The sequence below is a fragment of the Pavona decussata genome, unplaced genomic scaffold (genome assembly GCF_977016875.1).
Source record: "Pavona decussata unplaced genomic scaffold, jaPavDecu1.1 SCAFFOLD_116, whole genome shotgun sequence".
In the NCBI taxonomy this organism is placed as follows: domain Eukaryota; kingdom Metazoa; phylum Cnidaria; class Anthozoa; order Scleractinia; family Agariciidae; genus Pavona; species Pavona decussata.
This window is the reverse complement of record NW_028145530.1, coordinates 424,959-444,959: the sequence shown is the minus strand read 5'-3', so window position 1 is coordinate 444,959 and position 20,001 is coordinate 424,959. Positions and strand designations below refer to the sequence as shown.

Sequence of the window (20,001 nt, the reverse complement as noted above, 5' to 3'; positions counted from 1 at the left end):
CTTGAGTGTGCCTTAAATTTGCATCCCAGATTGTAGACTGCAGAGTGAAACTAGTAATAGAGCGGGATAGTTTCTTGGGCCTGCATTAACATTGTAGTTGGTTAAACTTAACTGGATGTCGATTAATCTTTATTTAGGCACGTCTGCCCTAAATTGGACTTAATCCTATAACTAGGTAAGGTTAGTTTGCTCTCTGCGTTTTAAACCGATTGATGGACATCTGAAAAACCATGGGTGAAAAAGAATAACTCAGATTCTTGCCAGTTAGAGTAAATCAATAAATAATGGGAGAATAATTGTTGAAGAATGTTGGGCGTGTATGTATTAGAGTGAACTCTCTCCAAGGGGGACAGCAGTGGCACCGCTCCTAATTGTCCGTCTTAAAAAGGTCCTTATAGCACTCTGCACGTAGCTAAAGACAGACATCTGAAACCAGCTAACCAAACAGTGCCTACCTCAGAGAGGTGTGCCGCTTTAATCCTTGTCCATTTTGAGAAAATCCACCCGGTATGACTGTATGACACTGTCACTGTATGACCACTGTATCCACTGTATGACACGAAAATACACATTCCTCAGAACTAACAATTTTATTTGTGATACAAATCTTCATATTGTTCTAGTATGAAAAAAAATCCTTAATCAATTTTTGGTCCCCGTGTTCGAGGCGTATAAAAGTGACAAGAAAGTTACAAAAAACAAGATGATGTGGAAGAAGCCCAAATCTCAATCCCAAAGTAGTTTATTAACCGGGATCAGCCAATCAGGCCATTTCCGCCCCAGAGGGCTGTGTATTTTGCAGTGGTTTCGGCTTTGAAAATTTCCACTGTGTGTTACAAATATCGGTCATCGATTGAAAACTCATTGATCTAGCTATTTTTTCAATTAGCCTTTGAAGTATTTTCCCGTGACTACTTGTCTTTTGCGATCTCAACTTCTTCCATTTTTTTTCCACCACATCTGACTAACGTTAGTCAATCCGAATTACAGACATGTGGATCAAAAGTGGACTCCTTCGGGTCCGGCCCTATTTTGAATTGTCCCTCTCAAACTCATTAATAATTCATCGAGAGAAAACAAAGAAAATCACTACTATGACCGTGGTTTGGGTATGTGTTCCTAATAACCATAAAAATTTTGTCATCTTTAGCATTGAATTTCTCCAAGAATAATTGATCATTTGAGAAGCCATATCAAACACTCGAAACTGTGTTTCATCAGATATCCAAACAACTCGAACTCGTTGAAAAAACACAAATGGGACAGAAATGTGATCCCTGCGACCTGAGACATTTTTTTAATATTTTTAAGAATATAGGTAGCTCACAAAATTTCAAAAACTAGTCCTCTTGTCTTAACCGACCGTAAACAGCATAGAAACTTCACAAAGCTGAACTGAAGTGAACCTGAGCCGTTTTCGTACTATGGCACATTGCACTTCAATAGCATGTTATATACCCTGATCTGAAACCTTAGCCCAGCGTTGTAGTAAGGCTGTAGGATTCTTTTAATTTTCGGTAATAATTCTACGCTTATACCAAATTTCAATCGTAAAATAGAATATAATCAAACGTGCGGTAGCCGTTACTGAGCTAACTTGTGGGATAGAATAAACTATCATTCGACGATTTGCCTTAGGACTGAGGTTCTAGGTATTTAAAAGGAAAATAACTAGTATATCCCGGTCGCTCTCAGTCACTACAAAAAAAGAGCAATGTGAGAAAAAGGCGCTGGATTCAGAGAAAGCCTTCTTAGGTTAAAATCTATCCTGTATATTATTTCTAAGCAAAAGGTTGTTGTTGGACTGAACGATAAGCTATATATTAGAAAAAAAAACACATAGGATATCTTAACTTAGGAAGCCTTTGTAAATCCGGCCGCTACGAGAAGAAATTTTGAGCGAACAAAGGCAGCAACATTAACAAAAGAAACAAAAATATGTTCAAAATTTGTTATATACGCGAAGTTCCCACACTGTGTCTGTAAACAGTAATTATCCCGGCGTAGGTCGGTAATAGCGGGGTGTATGTAGTCCTTGCAACTTTTGCCGGGGCTTCAGCTTGCGTCTGTGTAGTAGTAGCAAGGCATCCGTAACACCGGGATGTCCTCAACAAGACGATAGTTGACTGTACCTGCAAACAGCCGATGGCAACTCTCTGTCTGTGCACTTGAGGGAACCATTCCCGTCTTTTAAGCTCCAAACAACTCTGCTCTCAGTTGCTCTAGTCCCCTAAAAGAAGAAATCTCAATATTAAAAGACTATCACGTAACATTTAGAAGGGTCGACTAACCACTTTCAGTTAAATACGGAAATATAGCAAAGCAAAGCTCGAATAGACGAAATTGGATATCTTACGAAGGTATTAAGAGATCAGTTGCAAACACTAAAAAGTATGGAACCTCACAAAGCATGTTCAGCGTGTTTTCTACAGTTCTCCGACTTACTGTATTTGTGCGTAGCTGACATGTTGCGACCTATTTTCTAACATGGTCGATAGTTCTCCATATTAATATTTTGAGTCATGCTAGAAAGGAAAGTTTGAGAAATATAAGTAGTTGCCATGGAACTTGGTACCTTAGGCTTCGGCTACACTAAACCACTAATATACAGTTGCTATTGGTAGAAAAAGTCACGCTGCGAAAGAAAGCGAGACCAGGCTAGCGTCTCAATGACGGCCCCAATATTCAACCACTGACCATTTTAAACATTTTTGTTTAAAGATAATTAAATTGTAATTATAATTACTCGGTCAAGACAGATAATGGATTTTACAACGGAGAAGCTTTGGATTCGCTCAGGGGGACTTTATCAAGTAATGTGTTTTTGTTTTGTCGCTTGACTCGAGGTGGTTTCGTATCCAATGACTTAATTTAGGGTGGAGGTCTTGCACTGTATTTCAATGGCGTCTGATTTTTTATTTCTAAGGTTGTGATCTTCTCTTGCTACGATTGTGTGTTTGATAACGTGTCCAGCATGTGACCAATGTCCTTAAGGTGTCTATCAATTGCAATTAACGACGCTGCTCTAAGATTGTTATGTTCCTTGAGTCGGTTCCATTATTACCTCTTTTACACACTTTGCAGTAGATTATTTGGGCTACTCTGCATTTCTTCTCCTTTGCTGTAGGGTCTTTTGGATGTACTATTCTAATGGTGGTTTATACTGCCTTGGGGTACATTTTAACCCCTTGTTTTTGGAAGAGTCGTTTGAGTTGTCTTGAAACACCTTGATCCGTAGGGAAGTGGGACGCTGTAATACGAAGTGTCACGCATCAAAGAGCGTACTGATATCAGAGAGTCGGCGAGAACCCTCGGAATACAACTCCTGGTCCAAAACGGCTTAAGTGTAGTTTGTAAAAACCCCTCAAAGACATCGGCCACACGAGAGAAATGTCATCAACCACAACCATAGTTAGGGAAGATGATACTCTCAGAAAAAGAATCAGAGAAGCTATTGAGATACAGTACCGGGCCCCACCCTACACCAAGGTGCGATCTACCATGACATTTTTTTACGTAACTTTCAGCACCTCAATTCACGTGACAAAACAAAACCCATTTTCCGTACGGGAAAGGAACGCTTGTCTGTTACAAATCCATTTTGGATCCTGATCGGGTAAACATGACAGGATGAAGTGGCAACATCTTTGTTAATATCAACGTCCAGTTAACTTAAAAGAAGGCGGGTCATGAGACGCGAAATACATCGGAAGGACGGTTTCTTTAAGACTACCTTCACTAAACCAAACTTCCCATTTTACTGGCGAAATTTTTACTCTTCACTCGCTTAATACAGCCTCAGAAGGATAACATACGACCACCAACCCTCCCACCCTCCTTTGTGTGAAGCAAAAGTAAATCAACAAATGTCTTACCATAAACTATTCTAAACATCATCTTAACAAGAGCTTTGCACTGATCCCCCCAGCAGTACTTCTCATCATAGCTTGATCGCAGTGTTTGCATTTCTTGAAGACGCGGTGCTCTCCCTCTCTCACGGACAGAAGCGATTGCCTTAGCCCATTCACTGGGTTCTTTGGAATCCACAACAAATGATTTGCCCAATGGAAGGTCTCGAAGTGCCTTCCCGAATCCTGAATTACTGCTGACAAGGATGGGAAGGCCTGCAGATAACGCTTCAAGGGCAGTTAGCCCAAACCCTTCTGTTCTGGAAGGCATGATTGCAAGATCAACCTCACAAAACAGTTCTTTCAATGTTTCCTCGTTTGGAGCAAATCTCCTTACAAACAGCTGATCTTCGGAAATACCACACTGGACCAAGCGTTCTTTGACCTCTTCCTCTTTACCATCAGGTGCTCCCACAAAAACCAGACGACAAGAGCTGTCTTTCAGTTCAGCCACAGCTTTTGCAGCAATGTCATATCCCTTGAGATAAAAGTCCTCAGGATCACCGCGGCCAAAGGCTAAAACTTTGAATTCCTCGCAGTCTTCTTTTGCCTGTTCTATGGTTGAAAATTGATGGAATATACCGGGAGTTAGTTGAAAAATGTTTTCGTGCTTCTTACAGGAACGCAGGTAAGATGAAAACTCCCCCTTTAACTTTGGTCCAACTGTCACAATACAATCTGCTAATTCGCATAAGGCTACTTCAGCTTCCTTCTTCACTTCACCTTTAGAAATAGCTTCAGAGTATTCCTTGAACATTGCGAGTTCTTCAGGTGAAGTGTGCACTACTTGCACCCATTTGCAACTGTGGGATTCTTTAATGATTTGGGCTTGTTTACCAAGTTTCGCACCATGTCCCAGTACGATGTCAATGGCAAGGTCTTTTGGTGGGAAGGTCAACCAGACAAGAGGATCATCAAAGCCTGGACGCCTCTTTGCTTCTCTAACGGCAATTTTGTGTCTTTCAGCCTCTCTGATGTCTTTTTCAGAACAAAAAGATTGTGGAACTAGGAAAGTGACGTCGAGTTGTTTGTTTTTTGCCAGTAAAATGGCAAGTGTTCTGTTTATGGTTGACAAGCCACCCATTGATGATCCCCACTCACTTGCCAGAAGCGTAACTTTCAGTGTTTTGTCAGAAGGTCTCGCATCCGTTTGACCAGCTGCGGCCTGTGATGTACTAGGGAAGGTGGAAGGACGTAACGGCTGCAGAAATAACAATTACGACAGGAGTCAATTTAAATGAACTAGTAATTATAGCAACTATATATGTACGTCAACCATACTTATCCAGTGTATCCACTTCTTCCATGATTAGGCATTATTATTAAAATTGAATATTAAGAAAGTATAAGTACAGTCTGTGCCACTTTCTGCATCATACCTGTGGTCAATCCTCTAATCCTTGGTACGAATTTCTAGCAAAAAAATTTTTCGATAAAGACAACCCTATTTGACGGTTTGTTATTATGACTGATTTTGTTATCTCACTTCGTGAAATTTATCTTACCATGACCAGTGGTGACAGGGCCCGAAAGCTAATGCAAAATCAAGCGGATTTTATAATAAGGAAAAAAATAATGTACACTAACTGCTTGTTCACCTGGTGCTCTGAAGAAGCAAGCCAATGTGCAAAGTTGGCGACCGGAACGCTGCAGCTGTTAGCAGCGGCCGACCACTCGCAATTCGGGTTTTCCTCGTTACTTCGCAATTCAGAAAGTGTCCAGAAGTGCAGACATTGCTCTTCTTGGCATCCTTGCTTATGATGAGTCTGGCAGTAGTTGACTGCACGTCCACAACAACAGACTGGGCAAATAACACTCATTTCATATCTCATATTTCTAAGCCAGGAAAATTCATCGCGCATGCACTCGAGCATCGATTCAACAGCAAGCGCACATTTGACCCCAGTGGTGCAATTGTGCAAATCTGCGGACATGGTCATCTTTGAGGATAGTTCTTCGGCCAATTCAAGATTGACATTCGCTCTGTGAACAACAACCTCCACGGAGGAGGAGTGGGATAGAAGGATCACGGAGCATTCTTTGTCGTCAGAGGTAAAGAATCTGGCAAAATTGTGGAACATCTTAAATCTTCCTGACCTCCAGAAATTACATTTTTCTCCCCACTGAAAGAACCCTAGGACCAGTCGTGGAAACAAACCCAGAGGGACATGACCATTTCGGAATTTGAGAAATAAAGACGGCAATTTTGCAGAGGCAACTAGCTCAGCAACCTCCTTCTGTGGGTGAGACTTCAACATTGATGGCACAAGGTAGCTCCTGCTTCCAGAGGCATCTGATGGCAAAGGGCACAGTAAGCTGAATTTCTCCATAATTCCAATGAGACTGTCACAAGTGTCCTTGTCCTTAAACAAAGGCTTCCACACATGTACTAAAAGGTTTTCATCTAAGATTCCTTGCTCTTCAAGTTTGAGCCATAACTCTAACAGTTTGTCATCTGTGCACTGGTGAGCTGGCTGGACAGTAATCACTTTTTTAAACACGTCAATCAACCACTGAGGATCCAGGATTACCAGTTTATTCAGGGCTGGTGAGTCATCAAAATGAATCAGGCTTCGCAGGTCATGCAAGTAGTTTATCAATGTCTCTAACTCTTTGTCCTGATCAATGTTGCAGTCTTTTGACGCAATAACTTTTGCTAAATCTAAGGAAATGCGTCTCTGTCCACCTTCCTTCATTGCGTTAAGAATCTTCTCAAATTTTAACCACTTGATTGGAATGTCTTCTTTAATGTGAGGTAAATTTTGAGCAGTAGTGCGAATTTTCTGTCGCAAGCGCATCACCTCGGAACACTCAGACTCAGTCCCTGACCTTGTGTTATCCACAACGAACACACCAAACAAATGGGTGCCATACGGCTTTTTCCTCAGACAACCAAAGATTTTGTCAGCCAGGTCTCTAGGGTCGCAATCAGTGTAGGGTGTATCTGCATGAGTGCAAACCAAGAAAACTGCAGGTAGCTTCTTAGGGAGACCCTCTGACTGAGATTCTTTTTTCTGGTCGTCTTCACCACTGGCTAGGGAGGCCACAGACATCATCCAAAAATCAAGATAATCCAAATTTGTTTTTGGATTGAAGCGCTCCGGGGATTTCTCGTATACTCCTTGTTTCAAGGGAGGCTCAGCAAACTCGTCAGGATTTAGACTGAGGTCGTAAACCAAACAATACATTGCCCGTGGTGACATGAAGAGCGGATGGGTCACATAGTAAACTGACTGTCCAGCAAAGTCCCACAAAGTTGAATATACGTCTTCCCTGTTATCCTCGCAGCCACCTTGAAGCAGGGTTTCAGTTACCGTGGCTACCTCTTCTGGAACGCAAAGAACGGAACTGTCAAAGTCGTCCTCTTGATTCTGTTCCAATGCATAACGTGATACTTGTGATCCGTCTCTGCTCGACGTGGCTCGTGGTTCGCTAGATTTTTCAGCCTTCTCGGAATCACTTAGTTGTTCAGTTGGTCTTGGTTCGCTTGGTATTTCTGTGATTTCAGAATCCAAAGTAGTTTCATTTTCCTCGGTATCTGTTTCAACCTGGGCGCTATTACTCATTTCTTTTAAGTTATCGACAATCCACATTGCTGTGTGATAATCAAAGGAATTGGCTTCTTCAGCATTCTGGTCATTTTCGGTCGTCCCTGTTCTCCAGGTCTCAGTGGTCACCTTGAAAAGAGAAGGATCGACCTCTATGCCCACAGTACTGTTTTCCTCTGGATTAAAGCAAATCCCTTTCAAAGATTTCTTTAAACTTGTCTTTCCTGCACGGTTTTGTCCAATAAGCATAATTGGAACCCTCTTGACAGACGTTTTTCCTTCAGCAAGGGCCTGGTTATAGGCTTCCAAAGCGGCAGGACCACGGGCAAGAATTTCAGGAGGAACTAGAATATAAAACAACAAAAGAATAAATACCCGTTTGGTCATCCGTCATATTCAAAACTCTCGATGGTCAAACATTTACCATGATTCCATTTCCGGAAGTAGCAGAAAAGTTAAACTCCCTTTCGAACCCTCTCTAGAGTTAAAGTTGTCCTTTCTGTACAAGAAAACCTTGTTTATGAGGGTGGCACTGCCTTGTAGTACTCACTCAGTACCATAAAATTGGACGGAGCAATACCACCACTCTTCATCATTTGATATACCAAAAATGGTATCAAACAAATAACTAATTATTGGTTATAGTTGTATTTTTTTTAATTTAGAGATTTCCATAGCAACAATATAAGCCGTTTAAAATAGCCATTAATTTAGCTTTAAGTTATTGTAACTCCGGAAACAAGCTCGTTTACACATATCCTTTTTACTTTCAAAACGTCAACCACACCATGTCACGCGTAGTGTCTATAAGAGTTAATGTTAAAAAAAAAAAAGAAAAAAGCAAACAGAATGTGTAATTTATTGGTATCAATTCCTGGAATCAGTAGTGGTGGCTCACGGCAAAAAATGCTGATGATCTGTTTTGACAAAAGCTGCCAACAAAAAAATAATCAAGCGTAAAAGCGTACGCGACAATGTCGAAGGGTAGTCTGGGAAATACCCAATCGATTTCAAAATCTATTGGGTATTTCTCAGACTAACTTTTGGCATTGTCGCGTACGCCTTCATGTTTTTTTTTTTTTTGGACGACCTTTTTCGAAACAGCTGTATTCATGGAATTCAAATAAAATTACTCGTGGCTTTTTCCTTACTTGTTCCTGTCGATCCATTCCCGTGAATCTCACTGACGACTAACCGTAGGACTTCCCTTACAAACAATAGGAACTCGGGTATCTTTCTCACTATGGCCTCTGGTTCCCAAACTCCACTGCTAAGTAACCTGTCCCACTCTTCGCAGTGTAAGAAGAGATCAGGCTACGGAGATAATGAAAAGCAGAGTTTCATTTTTTTTTTATAGTTAGCTGCTCAAATATTTAATCTCGGCAAGCGTTCTATGGACAAGATGCCTATACTGGCATTTACGCGTGATCAAGATCTTTATTTCAACACAGCAAGAGAAATCCGCAAAGCTGGTGGGGTCGTGCATAACACAAACGAGAATTACTAAAACAATAAGAATTACTAAAATAGTATATACAAACTATAATTAAGAATCATTAAATCACATATAAACAGATCTCCAGAAATCTTAAAATCTGTCAAAAAAATGTGTAACTAGTATTTTGGTTTTTGATTGTGAAAGTGATCAGCCCAGTATCAACGTCCTTAAGAAATATCAGATAATCCCTTCATTTCATCGTGACATATACCTAGACACGTATGCTTAGTTTGGCCTGTAGATAACAATTCATTCAACGTGGATACCATTGGAAAAGAGTGTTGTGAGAATCTTATTTTTTGGTGTAAATGCTCTTCGTGAAATCGGAAAAAAATCTAGGAAACGGATGTATTGCCTGTCACAGCTCAAACGCTCTGGTCTCGGCAAACAGGAGCTAATTCAATTTTATCGAACTTGTATTCGTCCCCTTACTGAATACGCTTGTCCAGTATTTCATGATAGTCTTCCAAAGTACCTTTCAGAAGAGTTAGAGAGGATCCAAAGAAGGGCAATGCGCGTCATTTTTACCTTCAAGCCCTACCCAGAAGCCTTGGCTTAGGCTGGTCTCGAAACTCTTTCAGCAAGAAGACAATCACTGACGAACAAGTCTTTTTCAAAAATCACAGAAGACAGGCATAATAAACTCCATGTTTTGCTCCCACAGAGGAACACCTGTCATTACAATTTAAGGAAGAAACGAAAATTCAACGCTAATTTTAAGACAAATAGATTAAAGAACTCATTCCTTCCTAGCAATGCGCTCAAATTGTATTTTTTGTCATTTTATAGCAGTTTCTTAACCTTTGAAATTTTTTTTTTAATTTTATTGTAAAAAACTATATAATTCAACCCCCGGGTTTCAATTTAGTTTTAATAAAGCATCTATCTATCTATCTTCCGTTAAAAGCAGGATTATGCAATGAACTTGTGCTGCTTCTAAATAGCCCTTGGCGTGCGTCAAACGCTCTGATCTGCGTCGCACGAACCGATCCTTGTTACATTCTTAGTTTAGCCAAACTTCCACATTGGTTAAACATTATTCAGTTGAAACAAGGCTCTTGCAGGCAAATTATGCGTTTCGGTTTGGTTCATGTGAAGTTCGACGTTTGACCCAGTCAATATGTATTAATTAGTCGTTACTTGATACAGATCGGTGAACCTGAAGAAATTCTTTCCAGTTGAAGTTCACTGGGAATCAGCTCCGACTGACAATCGAAGAAGATAAGGAGAGGCGCGCTTAAAGAAAGGGTTATTCATTCAAGTAGTTTTGGTTATGGTCAGCTGTTGCGGTGTGGATTTTTTGAGATTCATGCTGTTTTGGCGGTTTATTTCACTGTCACTCGGGTCATTCAGAAAAGGTCAGACCACGAAAACAAGACTATTCTCCCTTACGAACGAGGTAACATGCATACAGTCTTTGCTTTGGCTTTAGTCTGGGTTTGTTCTCTGCTTTTTATGGACCGTAAGTACGGACTGACTTTTTAGGTCTCTTGTACAGACAATACGGATTATCAAAGGATCACGAGCCCCGACCGTTTAGGAGATGCAGATCAGTAAAGGACCGTCACCTGACCGAATTTTCCTTTTACAGTCTACATACCGTACGCATCGAAACATTTTCACTGGCCGTGACGTTCAAAAAAATGCATAGTGTATTTCCTTGCCTTTAAAGACCGCACAGTCTAAAAAGTTGTCTAAACAGACCTTATCAGTTTGTGTATACTGATCCACCACAAAACGCTTCCTTCAGTCGTTTTCTCTGTAGACCGTAAAGTTTACTTACTGGTTCCCTGTATTCGTATTTCCCCATGACGTCACCCCATGTGTGTGCCCTCGAGAGGATAACGGCAAACCCTGAATCAGTGGTAAACAGGGTTCTTTTAGACAACCTTCTTTTGGTTAAATGAAATCCCTTGGGCAGATCCTCTGGGAGATGTAGTCCAAATCCATCTTTGTCATTCAAAGTAAGTCGAGATAGGTATGCTAATAAAGGCTGTTGCACTTGCTCATCTGGAACGGAGTCTGAGGCCAGACCTTTTTCTGTGGTGAGATATAGAACGGATCAAGATTTACTGCACTGAAGTTTTACTGATAAACAAAAATTTTAGTGGATAAACTTCATTTGTGCTTAAAATAATTCCCGTTGATGGGATACTACGCAACTAAATCGGGCTTGAAAGCAACCTCGTTCCCAGGGCCTTTTCCCTGGTTTGGTAGTGGGGCGGGGTGGGAAAAGGCCTTGGGATCGGCTGCTCACATGATCTCAGAACACCCAAATATCTTGGGTGTACAGAATTATATATCATATTTTATACGGAGTTTTTAAGATGCGGGTCACTTCGAGTGAACCAAAGTATTTGCCAGTGTTTCGTCGAGTTAGATTTTCTATAAATAACGGTAATTTTCCATTGCTAAATCTAAAACCTCTTCAAGTGAAGTGTTTTGAATATCTGCTGAAAGGCCAGGATGTTATTGGAGTCCTACCCACTGGATTTGGAAAGTCAATGCTCTTTCACCTCCTACCTCATTTCATTCCTGTCAAGACCATGAAAAACTTAGTTATTGTAATGTGCCCTTTAAATTCCATCTTTTTGAAGATCAGCTGAAAGTCTTAAAAGTGCGGAGGATAACCGCTGATGTCTTGCAAGTTGCTGTAAACGAAAAGGAACCAACCGAGAACTTGTTCAGAAAAGAACATGAAACAAGCGAGTACGTGCTCGAGGATTCAACGAAGTTTTCTCGAGATGTAGTTAATGCCAACCGGCTTCAATTGTATTCGCCCAACCAGGGGCTCTGTTAAGTAAGGAAGGTCGAGAGCTTATGGGAAGCAAAGTCTTTCAGGACAATGTCATTGCCTGTATTGTTGATGAAGTTCATTGTGTTGAATTATGGTGTGCCCTGTCATGTTTGTTATAGGCTTACCCTATATCTCGGAAATCTAAATAATGGTCACGGCACCGACAAGTATTAACATTGCGACTACAATTTGGTGAAAATCTGCTCCATTTTCTATCTGTTTTTAACCCATGACAAATTTTACTATTTACACTGCTTATTGAAACATCATACATTGCCTCCATGCCGTGTTCTTACATCTGGAACACAATAACAAGATACTACGAAATAACCATGCTTACTTTTCAACGAATTGTGTTGTTAAGGACATGTCAGAAATTAGCATGGGGGAGGGTAGATATTTTCAGTGAAGCTATGACAATAAATGAACCTTTCAGGAAGGGGATTACAATGCACCGACCCTCCCTTGGAGCTCGTCCTAATATTCCATGACCATCCCCTGGATAAACAAAACGTCCGAATTCTATATAGAGTGGTAAAGGGGAAACGAATTCTATATACAGTGGTAAAAGGGAAATGATTCAGTACTTTTAATAACGCAAACGTGAATTAAAACCTGTGTATAAACAGTTCTGTACAAAGGCAATCAAGTCCATCATCATTCCATACTGGGTATCAAACACATGCAAGGCGACTAGAACTTTTCAACACACACATTTTTCCTCTAGCTACCCACCAAGAGTCAAAAAAGGATTTCTTTAGGGCAAAGCCCTAAGACTCAAAAGAACAAACACCTCGAAAAACAACATTTTAAGCAAAAAGACAACACCCCAAACAAATATTGCCTCTCGTTACACAATATCAACCATCAGTGCCCAGCCTCAAACATGTTTTAATGAGAAAATGGCTCTTATGGTATCAGCCACCCTTCAGGACCGTCCGCGCGCGGATCGCAGTAGCGTTAGTTGTTTTTATAAAAACTCCTATAAGCCATATATTTTTTAAAAGCTTAATAATTCCAGATTATGGATTTGAACTAACAAAAACTATTTACTTAAATGTGTTTCGAAATTGGAAGGCTTTGTGTAAAAGTACACGTCTCTATAAATTATGTTCCACTCCCGCCGGAAATAAACGGAAAAGAAAAAAACAAACAATTAACACCGCATTCGCTTCTCAACACGTTCCACTAAAAAACAGTGTCTCAGATTTTTGACAAGTGCGTTTGTTTCTCTTTTATTAGCATATGATGTTGGGGGAGGCAATAGGCCTTATCACGGTTTTCGACGCCATTTTGACGAGTAGGCAAACAGGCTTGAAATAACAGTGTTAGTATGGAAATCCGATGTCAAATAATTTTCATAAAACATCGCTTCTGAAAAATTCATGAATTGGAAACTTTTGGCACTAGGAAAAGGATTTTAAGAAAAAAATTTGAGGGATGTAGCTGTGCCAGAAAGCGTGCAGTCGTGTTATAAACTTTCCATACATTTCCCTGTATTTTTTTTCCCGCGAGCTATTTTTGGAGCAGTTCACGGCTGGTTCGCTTTACAGACAAATGTATGGAAAATTCAAAACACGACTGGACGCTTTCTGGCACAGCTACATCCCTCCAATTTTTTCCCTCAAAATCCTTTTCCTAGTGCCAAAAGTTTCCAATTCATGAATTTTTCAGAAGCAATGTTTTGTGAAAATAATTTGATATCGGATTTCCATACAAACACTGTTATTTCAAGCCTGTTTGCCTACTCGTCAAAATGGCGTCGAAAACCGTGATAAGACCTATTAGTCAACACTCCCTGAGGAAAAAAGCTCTAGCTTTTAAATCAAAAGGAGTATTAAAATTCGCAGACACGGTTTTGAAGAAGAGATATATGGCATCACTGGCCAAATTTTAGCCAATTGAAATTAATTGAAAGGCTGCCTACTTGGAGTTCAAAACGTGCGAGCCGATCGGCAAAATTTGTGTTCGGAGATAAAATAGAAAATACATTTTTGGCGGCATCCTACTTGGAATGGGCCAGTTATAACACCTAAAATTTTTATTCTGATTGATATCAGAGAGGGATTAATTTTCCCCAACAATAGGACTTTGACAGGTAACATGTATAACAGGAACAACCTTTCGCGGCAAGCAGCGGGAAATAACTATTTTGCTTCCAGTCAGTTCTATTACACCGCGTGTAGACTAAAGACAAAATTTGTTGAGATAAGTGAACGTACATGCATAGTAATCGTTTAATTTACAAACAACAATACGCCTTACATGTAACAATAAAAATATATTGTGTTTATTTCTTGAAAGGTTGGCTAGGTTGGTAAAGATGCCGAAAACCAGTGCGAAATCAACAGGAACGAAAGCGAAGCCGCCGAATGTCCACCACCGATTGCTCGAAGGCCAAGAACTGAGGCCCGGTTTATTGTCTTGTGGGACGGACAGCTTTCATTCTCGCACTGGATTCTCCAGGTAGAACCAAGTCCATGCTTTGTCGCTGCATTTTCCATGACTTGGACTCTTCCCTGGCAAAATCGACAAGATACAGACTAGTCCCGTTTCTGAAGGAGCTTTTCGCTCGATACGATAGCTAGACCGCCTATTGTCTTCCCATTCCATCAGCAGATGGGGTCGATGAGCTTAATGTATGATTTGCCAGTAATCAGAGACCCATGTATGCGCAAAGGATTTTGGGATTGCCAGGGGGCAAACATAATTTGCTAGTCGCTAGAAAGAAGTGTGTGGCGTAAAGTTGTTTCTTTGTCAAAAGCAGTGGTTTTGGACAAAGAGTAACGCATTTTCGCCGTGATTTTGTGAGAAGCGGAGGTGACTAATGTTGGCGCGTGGAAATTGTAAGTTTTCATGCGATTGATGCGATAAAATCTATCGATAAACACTCTTATACGTAAGGTTGATTGTGAAATCTACTGAGTCTACATCAAGTTATTCTATTGAAAAAGTACAAACTTAGGCAGCTTAGGTGTAAATTTGAGGGGATTGTCTCAATAAAGCCTTTTCAGTTGTAATTATGTGTGTTGAGATTGTTTTCTTTTTAGTTACGTACGTGCGTTATAACTTCATGGCTGCTGAAAATTTTACCCAAACAAAGGAGAGAAATTATTGTGCTAGGGTATGGAAATTACCGAGCTATTGCGCTGTGGAGGGTTGAAACAAGTGATAGTAAACACGGGGAAATCTGCCGTGGCCAGAGCAACGAGAATGCTAACTCAGGATAATTGTGTAATCATTCTGTGGCGTAATCAAAACATAGGAGGAAAATACTAATTAAAGCTCCCGCTACACAAACCTCAGAGCTACAGAGCGGAGCGAGGCGATATTAACAAAAACACAAACGGACTAAAGAGGACTTTAAAAGCCCTCAATTTAACGCATTGCATAGCTTTCAAACAAGCTACAATGATAAAAAAGGATCAAAAGACAGATAACCCTGATAAGAAACGCAACATCTTACGACAAAAGAAAATAGCCGGGCCCAGCAACACAAATTAAAAGTTGCAAGATACAAGTGCATCGTTCAAATCCTATCCTTACAGTGATAAAAAGAGAGGCTATACTGTCACCAGATGCGCTGAAATGGGCCGTACCAAACCTGAACCAAATGCCACAAAGTACATAAGAACGGCAGTCGCTAAACAGAAACAACAAGAATTCTAATAAAGACAATAAACGGAACGCATAACCCAGAAATGACCTTTGAGATCAAAATACAAAACTTGCGACAGTGACCATAACGCAAATCCTCCAAACCATAAATGGCATTTAATCAGAAAAAAATCCAGCTCTTAAAGAAAATTTTCTGGGGACACCGCTTATTTCATATATAAAAGGGTGTTCTCAAAAAGATATACCCGTGAGGGCAAAACTAAAACACGCACGGGAGCGCGAAGGCTTGTCACCCCTATATTTACACACCTCATACAGCACAATGATCACCGCCTGGCATAGGTTGTTAATATCGGCACACATACAATTACAACTCAAAAGGCTTTATTGAGTCAATCTCCTCAAATTAATACCTACGTTTGTATTATTTCGAGACCATTGGTCACCATTACGTGATGTAGATTCAGTGATTGCACAATCAACATTTCGCATTTATCGATAGATATTATCCCAGTTAAAACACAAAATCTTACAACATTAGTCACCTCCGCTTCTCACAAAATCGCGGCGAAAATGCGTTATTTTTTGCCCGAAATCACTGCTTTTGACGAAGAAACAACTTTACGCCATACATTTCTTTCTGGCGACTTGCAATGTTTGCCTCCTGGCGATCCCAGAATCCTGTGCGCATAACATAGATATCTGATTACTGGCAAATCATTCATTGGCTTTCTTCTTCTGGCTCTTCAAGCTGAATTTTGGAGCGACTTGCACTCTCAGCAACTGTAGCATTTTCGCTTTTCTGAATATCCAACTCCTCGAGCCACTTCTCTTGCCGATAAAATGAGCCTTTGTCGCTCTCTGCCAATTTTGCGGCCCATTCTTTGCCAAACTCGCTCTTCGATTTCTTTTTCGCTCTCGGTTGCGATGAGGAAAACGAACACGACCTTTTTTTTTTTTCTGGCGGTATTCTCCCCGAAACAAACGCTCAATGTCCACGGAGAATTTTAAAGGCTATAAACAACACGAAGACAATTCGCACGTGTTGTGTCGAGGCACGCACTCGGTATCACGTTACTAGTTGACAGGCAAGTTAATTGATATATGACACGGGCATAACAGATCTTGTCAACGATGAATTTTAAAAGATAACAAACGAGAAAAAATCTTTTACCCCCGATATCTTTCGACAGAAATAATATTTTCTTCTGATTTTTTTTTTAAAGAATGCTCTCAAGCATATCTATTTGAAAACGTTGAAACCTCAAATATGGCAGCGATCCGCGCGCGGACGGTCCTGAAGGGTGGCTGATACCTTAATACAAAACCAGCCTTTCGTACGAGAAGTCTTCAAAGAGCCACCTCTAATTTGCTTTAAAAAAGGAAAATGACATGCTTGTCAGAGCAAAAATATAGAGTTTACACTTACGAAAAAGAAGTAGTTGCCTTACATCCGATATCCATTTGTCAAGGGACTGTTCACTGTGACTTCAGAAGACGTTATCAAGCAACATATTGCATTTACCATAAGTGAGACTGAGGGTGATGATAGTGATGGTGGGCATGGCTATGATGATGATGATGGAATAAATGGTGATGATAATGTTGAGGATGATCCTGATGGTAGCATTTCTGAAAGTGATGCTGTTAGAGAGATCAGTTCTTCTGAGGGATATTTAACAATATATTGACGTGCAAAAGCAAGAAATGAGCTGCTTTATAAGTTGTGTTGTTGCATTTATACTTTCAATAGCTTTTCTTATCAAATAATTGATATTATAGCATCCCTTTACCATCATGGTGGCTTAATTTCTTGTCACACTTTCTCTTTTCCTTTCATTCTTTTTTTATGACCTTCCCGTTTGAAAGGCTGAAAAAAACTGTGACTTCCCCCTGTTTTCCACCTCCCCCCCCCCCCCCTGCTAGTTTCTGACAAGTCCCTTAGTGTAGATACATCGTGATTTATTTTTTGTAATGCACTATTGATGGTTAAGAGCGGCTGCCTGTAAGAATCGAGAACTGCATTTCAGCGACCACTTGGTCGAATCTCTGATATTTCGCTTGAAGATACCCTTGGATTAACTATTTTCGAAAATCATATTTTAAAGTTCCAAGGTATTTCATTTTTTGAGAAAATTGCAAGAGTTTGAAATGCGGCCTAGGTGCGGTCACGGGCCTATGAAAACCGCGAAAATTTAGGTCAAAGGACGAAGCCCCGTTCACGGTGTAAAATAACCCAATGAACTTGAAACTTTACACAAACCTAGACCAACCATCTCACAAGAAAATTAATACAATAAATATTCCAAACTCGCTGGCTTCTTTCTAATGCATGCAGATTTGTGTACGCTACTCAAAATGGCCATGAAACTAATGTCTATTTTCATTGAAATAAAAGTGTTTCTGGTATGTCATTTTCCCTAAATTAAATCTCATACCTTAAAAGAAGAAGAAAAGAACTTTATTTGTTCAAAGTTTCAAGCTCTGATTCAAACTCTTTCCCACTCAACGAAGATCGAATATGCGTGCGATACTTGCGCTCACAATTCACGTCACGAATTATGAGATCAGAACCGATTCACAAACACTTGACATCTGGAGCCCGTGAATGTTTCCAAACATCACATATTGGTCCCTAAAACTAATCAGACTGACTGAAAACAGCCATTCAATGTTTTCCGATTCCATATGTCTTTCCTTTTGTGCTCTAAAATAATATAAGTTATTGCGGTCAATTAGCCTACGAAACATGTGCAACAAATTTGCATACCATTTCGATGTCACAGGAAAAAGTAGTGCAAATCAAACTTTACAGCTCCTTTATCTTCTAAAATCGAGCAGTCGATCAGTAAAATGGAGAAAAACGTGTGACTTTGTTCCTGCCGTGTTGTTTTGGGTGTTAGATTTTAGCAGCGACGGATCAAATCAGTAAGCTAATGTGACACTGAACAACTGTAACTCGATATTCACTTTGCTGATGTGGGTAACGCGCACGTGATCCTGGCCAGGCATTTCGATATGGAATCCTGCGCGTCGGGGCGCTTTCAGAAACTGTAAACAGTGAAAAGTACTGCTTGTGGGCCAAGCTACGACTACTCCGGTAATGAAAATTTTGTCAAGCTAAAAGACTGTACAAGAGAAGCGAGAGCCTGTCTTACCAGCTTGGTTGTTGTTGTTGTTGTTTTTTCGCGAAAAAAAAAAAAAAAACGAGTATAAGTGTCATTTCGTTTTTTAACTTGCAGTTATACAGACCCTGGCACGTCAATTTTTTCACCAAAAACAAAAAGAAAACAACATCTATAACCACCATGCTCACAATTGAAAATATGAAATCTGTATATCTGAGAGCATAGTAGTGAATTCCCCACCAACCTGACCTCCCCCCTACCTATAAGCGTCAATAATACTATGGTTATTGTTTACTTTCCTAAACCATTTTCTCACTGCTCATGCCAGTTTCTTTCAACTCCGCGAAAAAAAATTATAACATGATATCTGAAATTGGAAAATTAATAGGCAAAATATGGCCCTCACCCGCTCGTGCTAGTAATCAGAGGAATTTACAGCCCCCACCCTGCACCCGCTCGTGCTACTAATAAGGTAGTTACGGCCCTCACCCGCTTGCGCTAGTAATAAGGTAGTTACGGCCCTCACCCGCTTTGCGCCAGTAATAAGGTAGTTACGGCCCTCACCCGCTCGTGCTAGTAATAAGGTAGTTACGGCCCTCACCCGCTTGCGCTAGTAATAAGGTAGTTACGGCCCTCACCCGCTTTGCGCCAGTAATAAGGTAGTTACGGCCCTCACCCGCTTGCGCTAGTATTAATTTACTTTTCGTGGCCTTCACCAGACAGACCAAGGCTGGCAAGGTTCCTATCTTCTCGGAAATTGAAAGTAACTGGCAGGAACAACGAGAAAACCGGTTTAGGAAAGTAAACAAAAACCACGATTGATGCTTATCGAAAGGGGATATGGGGGTGGGGGAGGTCGGGTTGGACGGTGGGGAATTCACTACTCTAATACCTGCAAAGTTACAAACTTTATATTTTTAATAGTAAATCGACATTCCAGGATCTTCATTAATGTAAGTCAATGTAATACTTGAACGTCGATTTTATATTTACTTCCTTTTTTTTGCGGAAAAAACCAAAGCTGGAAAGGTGGGTTCTCATATCCCTTGTACAGTCCTTAAGCTTGACAAGGTCACCATCACCAAGGTCGTCGTAGCTTGGCCCACAAGCAGTACTTTTTTAAAGCGCCCTGAACGCGTATTAAGTGCCTGGCCAGGGTCACGTGGGCGTTACCGACATCAGCAAAGTGAATATCGAGTTACAGTTGTTTTGTCACACTGGCTTATTGCATTGGGCCGTCGCTGCTAAAACGGAACACTCAGAACAACACGGCAGGAACAGAGTTACACGTTTTTCTCCATTTTACTGATCGACTGCTTGATTTTAGAAGATAAAGGAGCTGTAAAGTTTGATTTGCACTACTTTTTCCTGCGACATCGAAATGGTATGCAAATTTGTTGCACATGTTTCGTAGGCTAATTGACCGCAATAACTTATATTATTTTAGAGCACAAAAGGAAAGACATATGGAATCGGAAAACATTGAATGGCTGTTTTCAGTCAG

General features: G+C 40.4%; 1 protein-coding gene and 1 pseudogene across 2 annotated transcripts in view; one reads left to right on the top strand and one right to left on the bottom strand.

The window, feature by feature from the left end:
- Positions 1–1,145: 1,145 nt before the first annotated feature.
- The window catches only part of LOC146469836 (uncharacterized), a 52,188-nt gene continuing 33,332 nt past the window's right edge, over positions 1,146–20,001 (bottom strand). The window contains exons 8-12 of one of the 2 annotated variants that reach the window (XM_085122805.1): positions 10,738–10,988; positions 8,608–8,770; positions 5,507–7,800; positions 3,876–5,109; positions 1,146–2,230 (exon numbers count right to left, since the gene is read on the bottom strand). In XM_085122805.1, coding sequence (XP_084978931.1) covers positions 2,223–2,230; positions 3,876–5,109; positions 5,507–7,800; positions 8,608–8,770; positions 10,738–10,988 — 3,950 coding nt within the window. In that variant the 3' untranslated portion in view covers positions 1,146–2,222. Of the gene's footprint in view, positions 2,231–3,875; positions 5,110–5,506; positions 7,801–8,607; positions 8,771–10,737; positions 10,995–20,001 lie in introns of both variants that reach the window. The other variant, XM_085122804.1, reaches the window with a different exon arrangement.
- LOC146469838 (ATP-dependent DNA helicase Q1-like) lies at positions 11,006–12,089 on the top strand (annotated as a pseudogene).